This window comes from Melopsittacus undulatus, chromosome 1 (assembly GCF_012275295.1).
Source record: "Melopsittacus undulatus isolate bMelUnd1 chromosome 1, bMelUnd1.mat.Z, whole genome shotgun sequence".
Classification (NCBI taxonomy): domain Eukaryota; kingdom Metazoa; phylum Chordata; class Aves; order Psittaciformes; family Psittaculidae; genus Melopsittacus; species Melopsittacus undulatus.
The window spans coordinates 100771071-100786603 of NC_047527.1; the positions used below are offsets into that span (position 1 = coordinate 100771071).

Below are 15533 nucleotides of genomic sequence, written 5' to 3' on the forward strand. Positions count from 1 at the left end.
GGTGCTTCAACTCTAGTTCCATTGTTAGAGCAGAGATGAATTGTCCAGATTTCTCTAAATATGATTTAGATCAGTCCTGTATTAAGCAAGCATTTAACCCGTCTGTATTAATGAATCAGACACCTTTATGAAGTGACATTTTGTCTGTTCTGACCTCCTTATAAATTTTTTCTTGTAAAAGTAACCTTTAGTCCTGTGTTGTTTATGTTTGTTACCTAGCAAAGTGATGTGAACACATTTGTGTGATGTATACCTATAAAATGAAAGTGTTTACAACTGTTGTGAGTTTGTAAATTTGAATTGTGTCAGTTTGGATGTTTCATTTGAGACTTCATAAAGAAAGACTAGACTTATAATATGTGTTCTTCTCCCAGTACAATCTTCTCTTTCTCCCCACCTAACTTTGTCATTTATTTGATGCATGTATTAGCCATCTTGCGTCACACAGCAATTCCCACTTCTTAGCTAAGCTCCCAGGATGGACTGCATTTGACTTTAAGACCACCCATCTCACTGTATGTCCGCATCCTTTATTACTGGGAAGTTTCTTTACCGGACCAATGATCCAGAGGAAGGAAAAATTATGGAAAAATAAGTGATAGGTCCCAGTACACCATGAAGAATTTTTTCACCAGTCATTCAGTGTTCAGTCTCCTCATAAATATTCAACAGCACTAGCACTCCCACATTCCTACTGGATCTTCCAACCTAGTTTGTACCCATATACAATCACCATGCACATTTACCTTGCACTTACTTCTTAGATATCCCTTTTTGCCTCAGGCTTTTGCCACTCACCCTAATAAATCATCTCATAGAGATCCAGATGCCTGCTTCAAAAGTTCTCTCGCAACCTCAGCAACATACCAGTTATCTGCTCTGCCTGTCCTTTGTTCAAAATGCCTCTGTGTGTCCCCCCCCCAGTGCTATTAGTATGCCCAAGCTTTTTATTTTTCAGACATTTTGGATCAGGAAGTAATACATAACCTGGAATTGAGGGCTATAAGAAGATATTCTGCATATACACAAAGCCACTATGTACATAATGTGTTTAAAGAGCACACTTGGAACAATCTGGTGATAAGGTTAATAATCTTGTGGAGTGTAAAAAGTGGAAATGCTGCTGATCCCTTGTTGATGGCACCTGTGAGGACACAACGGTGTGTGTGGGAGTAGAGAAAGCTTCAAGGATGTTTTGCTCAGCAGCAGTCCTGCAAAGGTGGCAAAAGGGCTGTCACCAGATGCATCTGGAAGCACTGCATGGTCTGTGTGGAGGCACTGCCACCTTGTGGGATGCGGTGTGTGCTGGGCATACTGTTGGCCTCTGGATATGTGCAGTCCAGAAAGCAAGACAGTAAGTGCTCTGAAACATCGTCCCCTGCTCACAGGCAGTATGTCTAATGTGAACGTGAGATACACCCTCTCATAAGTGAGATTTAAGTAATTATCAAAGGACAGCTGCAATAAATCTTTAAGTTATGTCAGATAGGAAAAGCTTCTTTCTCTTCCTCTAATCTCCTGGCATCTTTTACACAGTTTAGCTCTTACATTATTATTTTTAAATCCATTTACAAACTACATGACAACCCAGAAAAATTAAAACAAACTTTTTCAGCTGTTTTTCTTGGTGTTGAAGCTAGGAGAGGTTGTCAAGGTAACTGAAATTTCCCCCAAGAAGAGATTTTTAACTCTTACAATGTCATCATATTTTTTTTCAGAAAGCTTGACTGTGTGAACTCCAGATTAAAAGTAAGCTTTCAGCATAGAGCTTTGCTTGCTTTTCCAATTCTAACCTTCCCCAGGATTGCTTAATTCACCCAGAGCTGGCTTTTCAGAGCAGTGTAAGGGGATGGTAGAAGATATGGTAAAATATAAGGCCTGAAAACCATTATGGTTTCAGTGTATCTCAAACTAAATGAAGATGTAATCAGTTTGAAAGTGCATTGCATGAGAGGGAAAGATCTTCAGGAAAAAAAATAAATGCTGTAATAACAAATGCCTAATGTGATAATCTTTCTGTCTTTAGAGAAGCCTTGCCCAACAATGGAGGAGTGACCAAATCATGAGACGCAGAGAAAGATCCAAGTGTTTTTGAAATCCAGTGGCTGCTGATTGCTCAGCTACTGGCAGATGGTTTGATGGCTGTGCGCCTCTAGATAGAAGTTGCCAGAAACAGTCCTTTGGTAAAGTCAGAGACCTAACCTATAAGTCTTGAAGATGTAGGGTTAAAAAAGTGCTTTAAAATAATTTTAAACTAGAAGTAGGGATCATAAAAAAAAAGATGTATCTGAATGATAGTTTGAGAATTTTTCAATTTCAGATGATACAGCTGGATTCAAAGTAGTACTCCCCTTGGTGTGTTGACAGACCTAGTAAATGAGGTTTTCTCAGTGCTTGGTTCTTAGAACAAATGTGCTATAGCGTGGTATTGCTTTAAAATTGTGGATATTTACCATAGGACTTTTAGCCAAGGCTGACATACTGTTGGAGGTGATCAGCAAGATAATGACTGATGCAGCCCTTCTGCATATGGTGGAATGTAGGGTATTGCGGCACAGACTCCAGCTGTGGTACAACCAGAGAAGTTTATTGAGTGAGCTTACAGGCTTCTATAGTGCTCTGCCTTAGCAGTTAGTAGCAGTTAGCTCCTTCGGTACTTTTCCAGCACAAAACAATGTTCCTTCTCCATGAGCACACCATTGTGCTTTTCCAGCCAATGGCTTTACTGATCACATGCCTTTTCAGCCAATGATATTACTGTTCATCTGCCTTTGCTTAAACAACTATTTTTAACAAATATATAAACATGTTTCTCTGCTACCACTTCTTGCTACATTGTTACTTCCTGTTCTCCTTGACCACACATTCTGTCCCATTGGCCCACAGTGGAAAGGGGAGATATATCCTGTACCTCCTCATCCAGCACTCAAAGAAGGGGCTGAGGCTGCCTAGTAAGTCCATGTAAATGGATTATCTATCATTGTATTTACAATGATTTGAAACATAGCAAAAAAATGAAAATCCGTATATCTGCCCTGCCTCCCTGCACTCTCAACCTGCCCATGGATCCAAAACCCCATTTCAGCCCTGGCCCTGTCTCAGCAGTGATGAAGCATGCTGATCTCCAGCTTTGCAAGGGCCCTGCCTCACCAAGGGCTCCACTGATCAGGGACAGGTTCCTAGGCTGATGTCCTGGCCTAGCCTTGTACCTGTCTTGGACCTACATCGTCACCATGAACTTGTCTGATGATCAGGACTCGTGGTTGAATCTGGTCTCCATTTCCAGGTCATCCTTGTTTCCTCCCTGTGGCTGTGACTGGTCTTAGTCCCCATGCGATGCCCCTTGTCTCCCACTGATCCATCATGGTCAGCTGGCCCTAGCTGCTCCCCGACACATCTCTACCCCCAGTTTCAATAGATAAACGTCCACTTTGCCAACAAAGGACAAGGCTCTGAATATCTATGTTTTGGCTAAACAGTGAGGGAGAATAGCAATTGAAAGATGTAAAAAGGACATGGAACTGTTGAAACAAGTCCAGAGGAGGGCCACGAGGATGATCAGGGGACTGGAGCACCTCCCATATGAAGACAGGCTGAGAAAGTTGGGACTGTTCAGCCTGGAGAAGAGAAGGCTGTGTGGAGACCTCATGGCAGCCTTCCAGTATCTGAAGGGGGCCTACAGGGATGCTGGGGAGGGACTATTCATTAGGGACTGTAGTGATAGGACAAGGGGTAACAGGTTAAAACTTAAACAGCAGAGGTTTAGACTGGATCTAAGGAAGAAATTCTTTACTGTTAGGGTGGTGAGGTACTGGAACGGGTTGCCCAAGGGAGGTAGTGAATGCTCCATCCCTGGCAGTGTTCAAGGCCAGGCTGGATGAAGCCTTGGGTGATATGGTTTAGTGTGAGGTGTCCCTGCCCATGGCAGGGGGATTGGAACTAGATGATCTTAAGGTCCTTTCCAACCCTAACTATTCTATGATTCTATGTAGCCTTTGTGAAGGATTCACAGATACATGAGGGTGAGACAGAGACTTACGACAGCTGAAAAAGATGAGAGGAATATTAGAAATAAGACTTCTTCTGTGGAGTCTTCTGCTTCAGTAGGGTGAATGTATCTTTTGAAAATGACAAAACTCTTGAGGTTTGCTTTGGCTATAAAAGAAATGAAGCCTTGAAGCATATCAGGTGTTACAGAGAACAATCTTTTCCACCTTTCCCAAAAGGCAGTGCTTTTGTCGGGGAACAACAGACTTTCTTTTCCTGTTTAGACACCTTAGAAATAATATGTAGGCCCCAAAGGACCTGTGGATCAAAGCTCGGAACCACAGGGGTTATTAGTTGCAGTGAAGAGCGTGTTACATTTTTACTGGCAGGATTAGCCCACAGTCATGTTTGATACTGATGCAGGGTGCTGAACACCTTCCTTATGTAACTTCACTATTGATGGTGAAGGAAGAGTGTGCATGGCCCACTAATGGCAAGGACTTCATGCCTGGTTGGTCCAGGACTGACTTTGCCCAGCATAACCCAGATACTCCTTCTCATGAGGAAGGAACCCAACCCTTTTAGTCCATAAAAACACCCTGATATTGCAGGAATAAACACACTACCCTGTAACTTCACAGACAAAAAGTTCTCTTTGGTGAAATTTTATATCAGAACAGACTTATACAAAATGATAATACATTTATTGTGTCATCTACAGCAGTATACATGTTAAAAACAATTTCTCAAAACACAAAAAAGTTAGAAAGCAGCAATTGATATCTGTGTTTCCACCTCATAACAAAGCTGAATAACCCCAGATCCCATTACCAATTCAACCAACTTTGACCAAAAAAAGTCAGTATTAGACCCAACAGGCCAGTAAGTTTTTACCTTGACACAGTCAAAAGCCAAAATACAACTTTCCATCCAATAACTTGGCACTTCTATTCTCAAATCTATAGCATGTTGAATTGCCACTAAATTGACCAGAAGGGAAAGAGAACAAACACACCAAATATTTGTTTTTACAGATTATACCAGTACACAAAGGCCTCTTGAGACTCTTCTGCAAGCACAAAGTCGATTGGAAAAGGCATATCCAGAAGCCTAAGTCATTTCAGACACTGAAGAGTGTCATATCACACAGTGTTATATCACACAGTAATTCTTTACATGGATGAATTCCCCAAAAGAAAGCCAATGGGAAATTGTAATTTTAATCATAAGAAGGTGAAAGACCACAAGGTTCAAAACACCATTCAAACTCTGCTGGTGTGTTTTCATACACAAAGTAAGATGTGCATTTAGCTGAACTTAGCTCTTTATTACAGATACGCTTAACAGATAAGGAGCTTAACATCAGAGCACCATTAGCTACTACTGAATACTCCATATCTTCCTAATGTTACTCTTAAATGCAGTTCTGAACTGGTTGCATGAGACTGACTGCTAAAAGCAGAGGGCAAAATCCCAACTTTTTTTCACTGCATGTACACTATATACCATGGTTTGTTTCTGGACACAGAAGTGCTGGTCATGTGGACATAATCTTACAGAAAGAACAAGATTTCCTGAAAATTATTCTTGGTGAGACCTAAGTCTTTATTAGGCATGCACCTTCCCCAAATGTGGTAGGTAATATCTAACAGAAGCCACCCCCAAGCTTTCCAAGAGCATTATTTCTCAGCATGCATGAAACAGAACAACAGTGACAGGGCAAAGTTGCCAGGGGAAAAGCCATCTACATGTAGACTTCCACAGTGTCAACATCTCTCTTTGATCTGGTCAGCTAGACTTCCTGGTGGAAAGAAACAGATCCTTGCAAAGTAAGAATGATCTTACCCTTCAGTAGATATTGAAAATATGTTTGATGCTTGCAAACTAATATTGCTTATTTCTCTCTTCTGACTACAAAGGCAAACTGAAGAAACTATATCAAAGGAAGATATCTTCACTGTTGATGTCTAAAGTTAAGTGATGTAGATATTTCCATAGCTGTCTGCTTAGTGACACAGGATCTTGCCTATGAGCCAGAATACCTAATACTAAAGGTGTCAGATGTTGAAAGGAAAACATATTCAATATAGCCCTTGATATTCAACTCTTTAAGACAGAAAATCAGGTAAACCCAGATATTTGGTTCTATATTTGCATTATGTAAATTTCTACAATCATAGACTCAGGAGTCCAAGAGACCTTTCCTTCACATACATATGAGTCTAGCTATGTGAGTTTGGAGTACAATCCTGCCCAGTCTGTTTACCTCAGTTTCATAGATATCCACACAGACCTCTCTAGATCTGTGAGCTATAGGAGACAATAACCTTGTCTGGCAGCTGGAGGCCAAGCAGGATCCCATGTGATGTCCCATACATAGTTCTCTATCTGCTCCTAGTACCCTGTCTTGCTTCCCCTTAGACCTTTCATGCTATAATAACTCTCCTGAAGACATATTTATGTCTCTGTGGTGTCATGTAGCAAATGATTTTAATCATCCTATATTTCTCTAGAATCCTTGCCCACATGAGAATATCTCAGGACAAAGAAAAAAGTCTTAATATCATGAAATCACACAATTAAACCAAGGAGGAAAAGCTTTATTTGTTGAGCTTCCTAGGTACATCCACTGAATGTGGAAGCTGTGAGGAAAACCTTTGAGAACGGGATCCTGTGCTTTGTCATAGAAGAAGGCTTCATAGGACTTTATGGCAGTTGTTAAATCACAGCTTGAATGTTTCTGTTGATGTTGACAACAGAGGGGTAAGTACAATAGCTTCATTCAGGCTGTGGTATCTGTTCTACCTGTATCTTCTCAAATGATTCACAGACTATGAAAAGGCTACAAAGAGACCCGGTTACACTGCTCTTTCATCCTGATCCTTTTGTAATATTGGGATATAGATATTCCTTGTGATGACAGCTGACTAATAGTGGTTATGCTTTCCTCACCATCTCCCCTCTGTTGTTATTTGTCAAAGTGGATGTTGGATGGGAGGCACTGAGAAGTTCATCAAAGACTGGAGGACGCTATGTGCAAAAAGCTGAAAAAACAGTAATCTAAATTGTCACGGGAAAACAGCTTGTAGTAACTCATCCTAAGTTGTTTGTAGCTGTACTTTCCCACCTTTTGTGATCTGTGGGATTCTCACATCATTACAAAAGACAAAAACCCTTCAGGAACACTACAAGCATATATTGCTATATATACATGTCTTCCAAGGACACTTCAGAAAGTGTCTTTGTGCTCTGAAGTGTCCACAGACTACAGGTTGAAAACCTTTGCCTTAAACAATTGTTCTGAAACACTACTAAAAAGCAATTTCGAATAACAAAGCAAATAAAGCCAATTAAATGAATGATCTTTGTGTTTCTTTTATTGACACTGTTTACACTAAAGTCACCCTCAATGTATTTTTTTGGCTGTACCTTTTGAGATTTTTATATCTAATTTCTGGCAGGGGTGGGCTGGAAAGATAATGTGAAGTCTGGCATCTGCATGATTCACAGGCTAGATTAAGTAGGCATTTAGTAGCAGTGTCTGACACATGAGCACCAAAACCTCACAAGCTGACACAATCAGTATTTTTTTGCCCATTTGAATGTTGATTTCCTTCAGCATGTTGACTGAATGTGTGTCCTATCCATTTGACTGCAAACAGCAATACCACTTCTCTTGCAAGATTATAGCTGAAACAGGAAAAGGAGAAGATCTGTAGCATTTCCCTTTATATCTGACTGAATGAAAGCTGCTCAAAACCCAAATCTTGTTTATATACTTTTAAAAACTGGAAATCTTTCTCTTAGTTGTTAATTTTACATTTCGGGGGGTTTGGTATATTGTTTCCAGTTGATTTTCCTGCTGCTCTCAATGGATTTGCATATATCAGCATTTGCTTCTTTGCATTGTTTTTGCTGCCCAAACTGAGAATAGAGGTGAAAAAAATGCAGCTGAATACCACCACTGTTTTTAGTCTTATCTTTCAGCTGCATGATCAAAAATAATCTTTGCAGTCTTTGAAATAGAGGTGTTCATATTTGAGGAAGGGAGAAAGGAACTGAAGACAAGATTAGTGTGACAAGGAGCATAAGTGAGTCAGGAGTTATTTTAATCTAATTCAGAGAAAGGTTTCTAAATGCCTGAAGAGTGAAGTTTTACATTAAGTTTCCAGTGGGAAGAGAAGGTAAAAAAAACCAAATCCAACAAAAAAACTTACAGAATCTTAAAAGGGGAGGTGATCAGTTTAGGAGTGGGAGTAATATGCTGCGAAAATAATGGCAATTGCAGTTTCCTTCACATGAAGTTTCCTTATGACACTGAGCTGCTCTAGAACACCTGAGGATCACAGACCAACAGCTCTAACTCTGCTAAATATGTTTCGTTCTTGATCATTATGGCTTTGCATATTTTTAGTTACTGATTTATTTTGTCCATGTGATTTATGAAAGAAAAATGAACCTTTGAGCTAACTGGCAGTTCTGCATAGCCCTTCATATGCAAGCATAGAAGCTATTCTACTATGCAGAAATATCCATCATTGATATGATAATACTATGAAAAACCACTATTTTACAAAATTATATGGATAAAGCAAATTATGGCAACTGATCCTTTTATCACTGCTCAAGAAAATAGAATTCTCCCAGATCAGGTTTTGAGTAAGCGTAACACTATTTTGTGTGCAGTTCTGGTCTCCACAGTTCAAGAAAGATGCAGCCATACTGGAGAGGACGAAAAAGAAGGCCATGATGTTCAAAGGGATGGACAACCTGTTCAACAAGAAAAGACTGAAGGAGTTAGGTCTTTTCTTCATGGAGATGTCTCAAGAGGGACCTCATCACGGTGTTCCAATCCTGAAAGGGTGGCTACAAAGAGGATGGAGGCTGGTATAGGTACAAGTTGCAGTAGTAGAGGCTTTATCTCTATTTAAGAAAGAAATATTTTATAGTGAGAAAGGTCATTCATTGCAACAGCCTGCCCAGGGACATGGTAGAGTCCCCATCACTGGAGATTTTCAGGATGGGATTGGACAGTGTGGTAGATAATCTCTTCTAGGCTCCCTTTCCCATGAAATGCTCACAAGAGAGTTGTTCAAGCTTCCTTCTAACCTGGGCTATTGATCCTATGATTCTATGAACTGCTCTGCATTCTTTTCTACAAGGTATCTCATACTTGCCACTGACCATGGAGAAAGGCTAAGGAGAATCATCTTTGCAAATGTAATTTCAAATTATCTGCGCAGTCAATTCCTGCCCAATTCTGATTGTTATTTAGCCTTGTATTTGCAAGACACAGTTATTTGGTTGTGGGGATGAACAGCTGCTGAAAAGCAGGAGTTAGACATCAGATACAGTGCCTGAATTTGACTCTGGACTTACATGCCTTTATCTCTGTCCCTTCTTGCACCACCCCATTTTAACACCTGTTTTTCAAATACACATACATAAATGAGGCAGAGGAACTTGGGTATTTTTCCTCTATGAAATAAGACCTCCAACTGAACAGTTAAGTTTCATTACATGGGCTCTAACTTCAGGATATACTAAATGTAGGCAAAGGCAGAAGGAGGTGGGGTCACCATGTAGCAATGAAACAAGCCCTGTCCATTGAAATACAGGTTATAGTTTTCATAATGGGATGTTAATTGTCCTGTAGTACCAGCACTCCACATCAAAAAGTCAATAATCAAACAGTTGTTAGATACAGTAAATAGTCACAAAAGCTGTAGCACAGAAAGTTTTTGTACATTTAGAAAAGCAAAGTAAGAAAATTATACAAGAAAGACACTATGGACACGGTAGAAAAGATGGCTCAAGGAGCGCTGCACACTTGTGTTTCTTTTAATTATGTACTGTTTTTAATAACATAGCCTTTAGAGCTTCAAAATATGTTTCACAGTGAAAAAATCAAACAAAGCACTGTTACACTCAATTTATATTTACACACATTTAGAAGCAAACCACCTGTTGGTTTCTTCCAGACTGAAACAAATAGAAATGACAGCCACTGTGAATGGTGGCCATGCATGCCCAGAATCTTCAGGTTACATTCAACAGAGAGATCTCTTAAGAGCTAATATGTCTGATGGCATCAGAATCTTGTTTAGATAACTATATACACCTGAAATATGACCTTTCTCGTTACCACTGAGAAAGTTCGAGTGACTAACGAAAGCCACATTTACAAGTGCATCAGCACTTCAAATAATCACCAAAAAAATCATGAGACAAAGGTTTCTTTCATAAGAAATTGTATATTAAATATACAGAGAGATACCATTTCTTCCAGTAAATACAGTGCTGGTGAAAGGTAACAAAGAATTTAATTTGTCCACTGAACACGAAACACAGGGTCTTTAACAGCAGAAATTTTCCCTCCACTGCCCTGCAATTTTTCTTGCTCCTGAGCACTGGCTCTACAAATCTAAGGAGCGAGTCCAGGTTTTCATGAATATTCAGTCTTTGGCCTCCTGCTGAGGCTGCCAAAAACTTATAATAATGTGCTGAGGTCAAGTCCCAAGCCAAAGTGAAGAGGCTTTGTTATAACAGTAACAACAGCTTCCCCCTGATTTTAATTTAGCTGAGGACCTGGTCTCTGGTGTGCGTGACTGGAGGGTGGCTTTGGTGTTGTGAACATTTGCCCACAAGGCACTGGACTGAGATCCACCAACTCATGTTGCAGAGCACTGCAGGACAGCCAGGAAAACAATAGAACAAAGAAATAAGCTCAGAAAAAAACTCAACAACAGAAACAAAATTAAAAATCCAAACACCTTCTTGCTCTGGACTGAAACATGGCAAAAGTCTCCAGCTACAGAGAGGAATTCAACACCTTTTTCTCAAAAGTTCTTAATTATTAATGCTTGAAAATTGGCTACTAGCCATTTATGCAAAATTTATTTTTTATTCTCTTAAATAATACACTTAAAGTATTGTTAATATAATACCTTGTGAAAGCCCATACTACAGAAAATACAAACCTAATGCCATCAGTTCATCTAACATTAAACAGTCTCATTTAAAAAATGTCTACCTATGCATTTACCTGATAGATCTCACTTTCCCCATCTTCCATGTCTTTCTGGACTGCAAAGTGCATGGTTCCTTGGGTAACTTTCTAAAATAGCTTTTAGCAGCAGCTAATGAGAGAGGATGCTCCAATCTATGAGTTAAAAATACTTTAGTGACTTTTGCGGGAGTCTGGCAGAAGGGGACAAATTCTGCTCTTGGAGCAGCAAACCAGTGCAAAGACTTGAAAAAATAAAGATATCTATCTGGATCATAGAACTCTCACTGAAGATACTGGAGTCAAATATAAATTATTTAAACTGTTTTGCTGGTCCTCCCAGCAAGGTTAGATTTCACCTGATATGGGTGTGTCTCATAAGAGCATGAACCTGTACCAATAAGACATCAGTCAGCATTTCTGCCTGCTTCAAATTATTTTTACATTCATTTACATTGCTACAACTGAGAGCAGTTTATGCCCATAAAGCACTGTGTTAATTATTATTGTTATTAATATTTATTTCACAACTTTCTGAGACCTTTTTTTCTCCTTTTAAAAACAAGGAAACTAGTAGTATTTTTTAAAACCTATGACAAAAATGACATTAAATTTTTTTTTTACCTAAATAAAAGTCAGTAAAATTAAAAGCTTACAGTGAGCTGACACTAAAATTCTGATTATTTCATTTATTTTTTTTAGGTCATAATCCTGTCAATTAATACCAAAGAACAAGCCTATTTTAAATTTCCTGGTTACTCTTAGTTTCAGTTCAAAAATTCACATTTAAAGTGTCATTTTCATTTTTTACTTTTTTTTTATGTATATGCATACACATACACGCACATATATATTTATATATATATATATATATCAGTTCATAAATCCAAAATTAAGTGAGCGCTAGGATGGTCCTCAAAGCCTTTATGCACTGTCTAAAGACTTTCGAGAATTGACATCATTGACATTTAACTGAAGTATGTAAGTACCAGTCGTGGCTTTAACTACAAGGCAAAGGTTGAGAGAACATTTTAATTCCTCTCAAAGAAAACTAGTAAGACCATTGGTGGTTAAACAAACAGAATATCCAAAAAGAGAGAAAACTGCCAGGTGTCATCCAAAGTCTTTTAACTTTTCCTTCTATGTCATCGTATTTTTTCAATTTAGTTACTCACCAAATTCCAAGATGATCATGTCAGATCCTTTTTGTGCCTTTTGTAACGGCAAGGAAAAGTCAACACACAGAAGTCAACCAGGTTGCAAAGGCACCACACTCTGACAGCACTACCCAAAAGCATACCACATTCGGACACAGATGCAGAAGGTTCAAGGTTATCTGGAGGGAAAGACCACCCTGGAACTGACTTATGCTCTCAAGGTGGGAGGGAGGGGCCAGTTATTTTTATTATTTAAAGAATCCAAATAATCAATCTATCATCAATCAGTCAATGCCAAAAATATAAATATATCTCAACTACATGGCCATTTTAGAAAATTCACAGCTTAGCTAGAACAAAAAGCATTTTCTTACAAGTGTCCTTGGTAAGGAAGAAGCTGATCCCAACTCTCTTGCCTGAAGTCCCCACACTGACTGATGGTAGCTATGAAGTTCCACATTGGCACAGAACTTTCTTTAAGTCCACTGGAAACATTTGACTAAATCCAGCCATGAGCTTAAGTTTCTGGAGTTCTTCCGGAATCAGCTGGTTTGATTAACCCAAGCATATTAGCTCCATCCTAAGACTCAAAAGAGAAACACTGCAGAAATTCACATGCCAAAAGACAGGGAGATATTAAGATATGTTTGACTAGGACAAAAAAAAGTCAATCCAAACCAAAATGGAAAGCAACATGAAAAATTACAGTGAATAACAGTGGTCATGTCCATTCACAGGTTAGTATCAGTTTGGCAACCAAGGATCACAACTGCACGCAATCACTGTTACTTTTGGCTGACAACAGATTACTTGCAGATACTTTGAAATGTAAATCATGGAGTGGGTAGGCTTGGCTATCTTTTAAACATTTTTCTGTTAATGGCCTTGAGTACACTTGGGTATTTACAGTGAATATTAAAAAGATATATATACACACATTTTCTTTGCTTTTATCACAAAGGAAAGTAAAAGAAGGGAAAGGTAAAAGGTAAGGGAAAGGAAAGGAAAAAGGCCTACACCACCACCAAAACTATGATTTTTTTTTAAGGGATGGTATTTGGTTTGCTTGTTGATTGATGTGTTTTCCTTAGCTGCTCATGTCGCTAGGTTCTCCGCATTTATGCTGGACATCCGAATCTGAGAGCTGCTCTTGCTCAGAATGGAGAGTTGTGTCCCCCCGTTCACTCCGCTGCTCGCTAGAGAAGGATGACGATGTTTGAAATCCACAGCAAAATACCGGTTGACTTTCCAGCTCCTCCATTTTCTCTTTATTTCTGATTGCACCTTTAGGGAGAAACTTCAAAAGGTCATTTTTTATGTACTTAGCCGCTCGAGGGACATGCTGACAAACTATCAAGATTAGAAAAAAATGCCTATTTGACGGAACTATCTTTAAGACTATTACTAAACTCCTCACTTCAGAAAAATCTTAAGTGATTTCTCCATGTATGGAAAAGGTCCATGCATGCGGTGGGAACAACAGCCTGGGTTCTGTGTCTCTGACCTCAGATTATTTAGGATCAGCCAACAGGTGCATGGAAGACCTGTTCAACACCAACTCCAACGTAGCTCTTGAGCTAGCTTCTTGGAAGAATATCCTGTTTCCATCAACAGCCAGTACCAAATACATAACAAGGAGCCAAAGAAACCAGCAACCAAAAGGTACTAGATAAACAATGAAATAACCTGTCCACACAGGCAGCTTGTCTCTCATCTGCCATGGATGAATGTCTATTGAAAACTTTGTGCCTTGCTTTCATATCAATTCTAAGCACTCAATAGCTCTTGGACTAATATACATCTGTGACAGCCTCCTTTTCTTTGAGATTTTTTTCATGGGCACCCACAGTAAGTCACCAAGAGTAAAACAATCCATGTCAATTTCAATTAGAAAATAAGCACTTATATAGCTTTTCTACTTTTCATTCATCGCCAGTTTCCTGACAATCCTGCTAAAAGTACACGTGTGTACATATATACATAAGATAGTAAGGACTCGGTATAAGAAATTTGATACTAGACCAACATTTGCTCAGTCTATTACTCACTTCTGACAGTAGCCAGTAGCATATTACTCAATGAAATTGCATAAGAGCAAGCAAATGGGTAGAGATATTTTTCTCAATATATTTTTTCAGTCTCCAGTCAGCTGCTGAGTTCTTGTCTTTAAAAATCATCACTAGATTTTCCTAGACTAATATAATTATTAAAATGAATCAGCATACGCCAAAATGCTAAACAAGTGGTTCAATTGTATATACACAAACTACAGGGAGGAAAAATTCAACTGGAAAACTTATATTCTCCTTCTACTATCTCCCAATTCCTATTTTCAGTAAAATACAGATTGTTAGAGATTAATATCTAGAGATTAATATTAAGCAGTGTTAATATACCAAAGGTGAGCCCTTTTTTACATAAATAATTTTGCAGGATCACATGACATTTTCTTAATGTATTGAGAGATAAAATGGGTTCAGTTAATCTGGTTGTATTAGTCTGGCTAAAAACCATCACCCCACTCGCTCCAAGTGGTGTACAGGAAATCTGACACACTCCATGTTACCTTGGAAAGTGCTATCGGCAGATTAGTTTTAGACAAGACTTTCTGGTTATTTTTTTTAGCACTCGTGGAAGGTAATAGATGAAACAACAGCTGTAGGTGAGAGAGTTGTCTATCCAGTAATGTCAGATGGTGAAGTATGAATGATACTAATGCCATTAATTCCAGAATGTCATGATCCTGAACTCACCTCCTGAGCTTCTTGGGACCAAGCTATGAATAATGCTTTAACACATCTGTGGGTCCTTTAACAGGATAAGCCCATGAGCAAAGGTGATCTATAAATTTGTTTGATAAACTTGGAGATTGTTATGGCTATCTGCAAAGGAATCACTTGGATCAAGGAGCTAGAAACCTTTTGTACAAGAGAGCAGCTATGGCATGCTATATGTGAACAAGCATAAAAAACCTACTGCACTACAACTGGTAGAAAGAAATGGTTTCAGGCTCCTTGAAAACTAAAGATGATTTTAAGACAAGTCTTCTGTTGGACTGCACAGTAGATGTGTATTAGTGGAACAGAGAACAGATGAACTGTAGATATTCATCTTAGGGAAGCTTGAGGAGGGACTGTTTTTCTATTTATTCAGAAACAGTTCCCTCAGGTATTCAGTCTCATAAACAAAGGGAGGGGGGTGGTCAATTTGCAGATCAGAGTGAGTGAAGTGGAACATTGATTCTAGCAGCAGCAGTTGCCATGTGCTGAGAGGAGTGTGAGGCTTGCAATGTACCCAGGCAATGCCTGAGGGCATTTCTGGGCACCTGATACTCTTGAGCTGTATGTCTGGAGGGGTCAGCTGGTAAAAGTCAGGTCTCACAA

At 39.1% G+C, this 15533-nt stretch overlaps 1 protein-coding gene across 1 annotated transcript in view; it reads right to left on the reverse strand.

The window, feature by feature from the left end:
• Positions 1 to 13179: 13179 nt before the first annotated feature.
• Positions 13180 to 15533, reverse strand: part of LOC101877234 (pituitary adenylate cyclase-activating polypeptide type I receptor) — a 133248-nt gene continuing 130894 nt past the window's right edge. Inside the window, exon 17 of the mRNA XM_031049800.2 lies at positions 13180 to 13434. Within this exon, the coding sequence (XP_030905660.1) occupies positions 13246 to 13434 (189 nt within the window). The 3' untranslated portion in view covers positions 13180 to 13245. The remainder of the gene's footprint in view (positions 13435 to 15533) is intronic.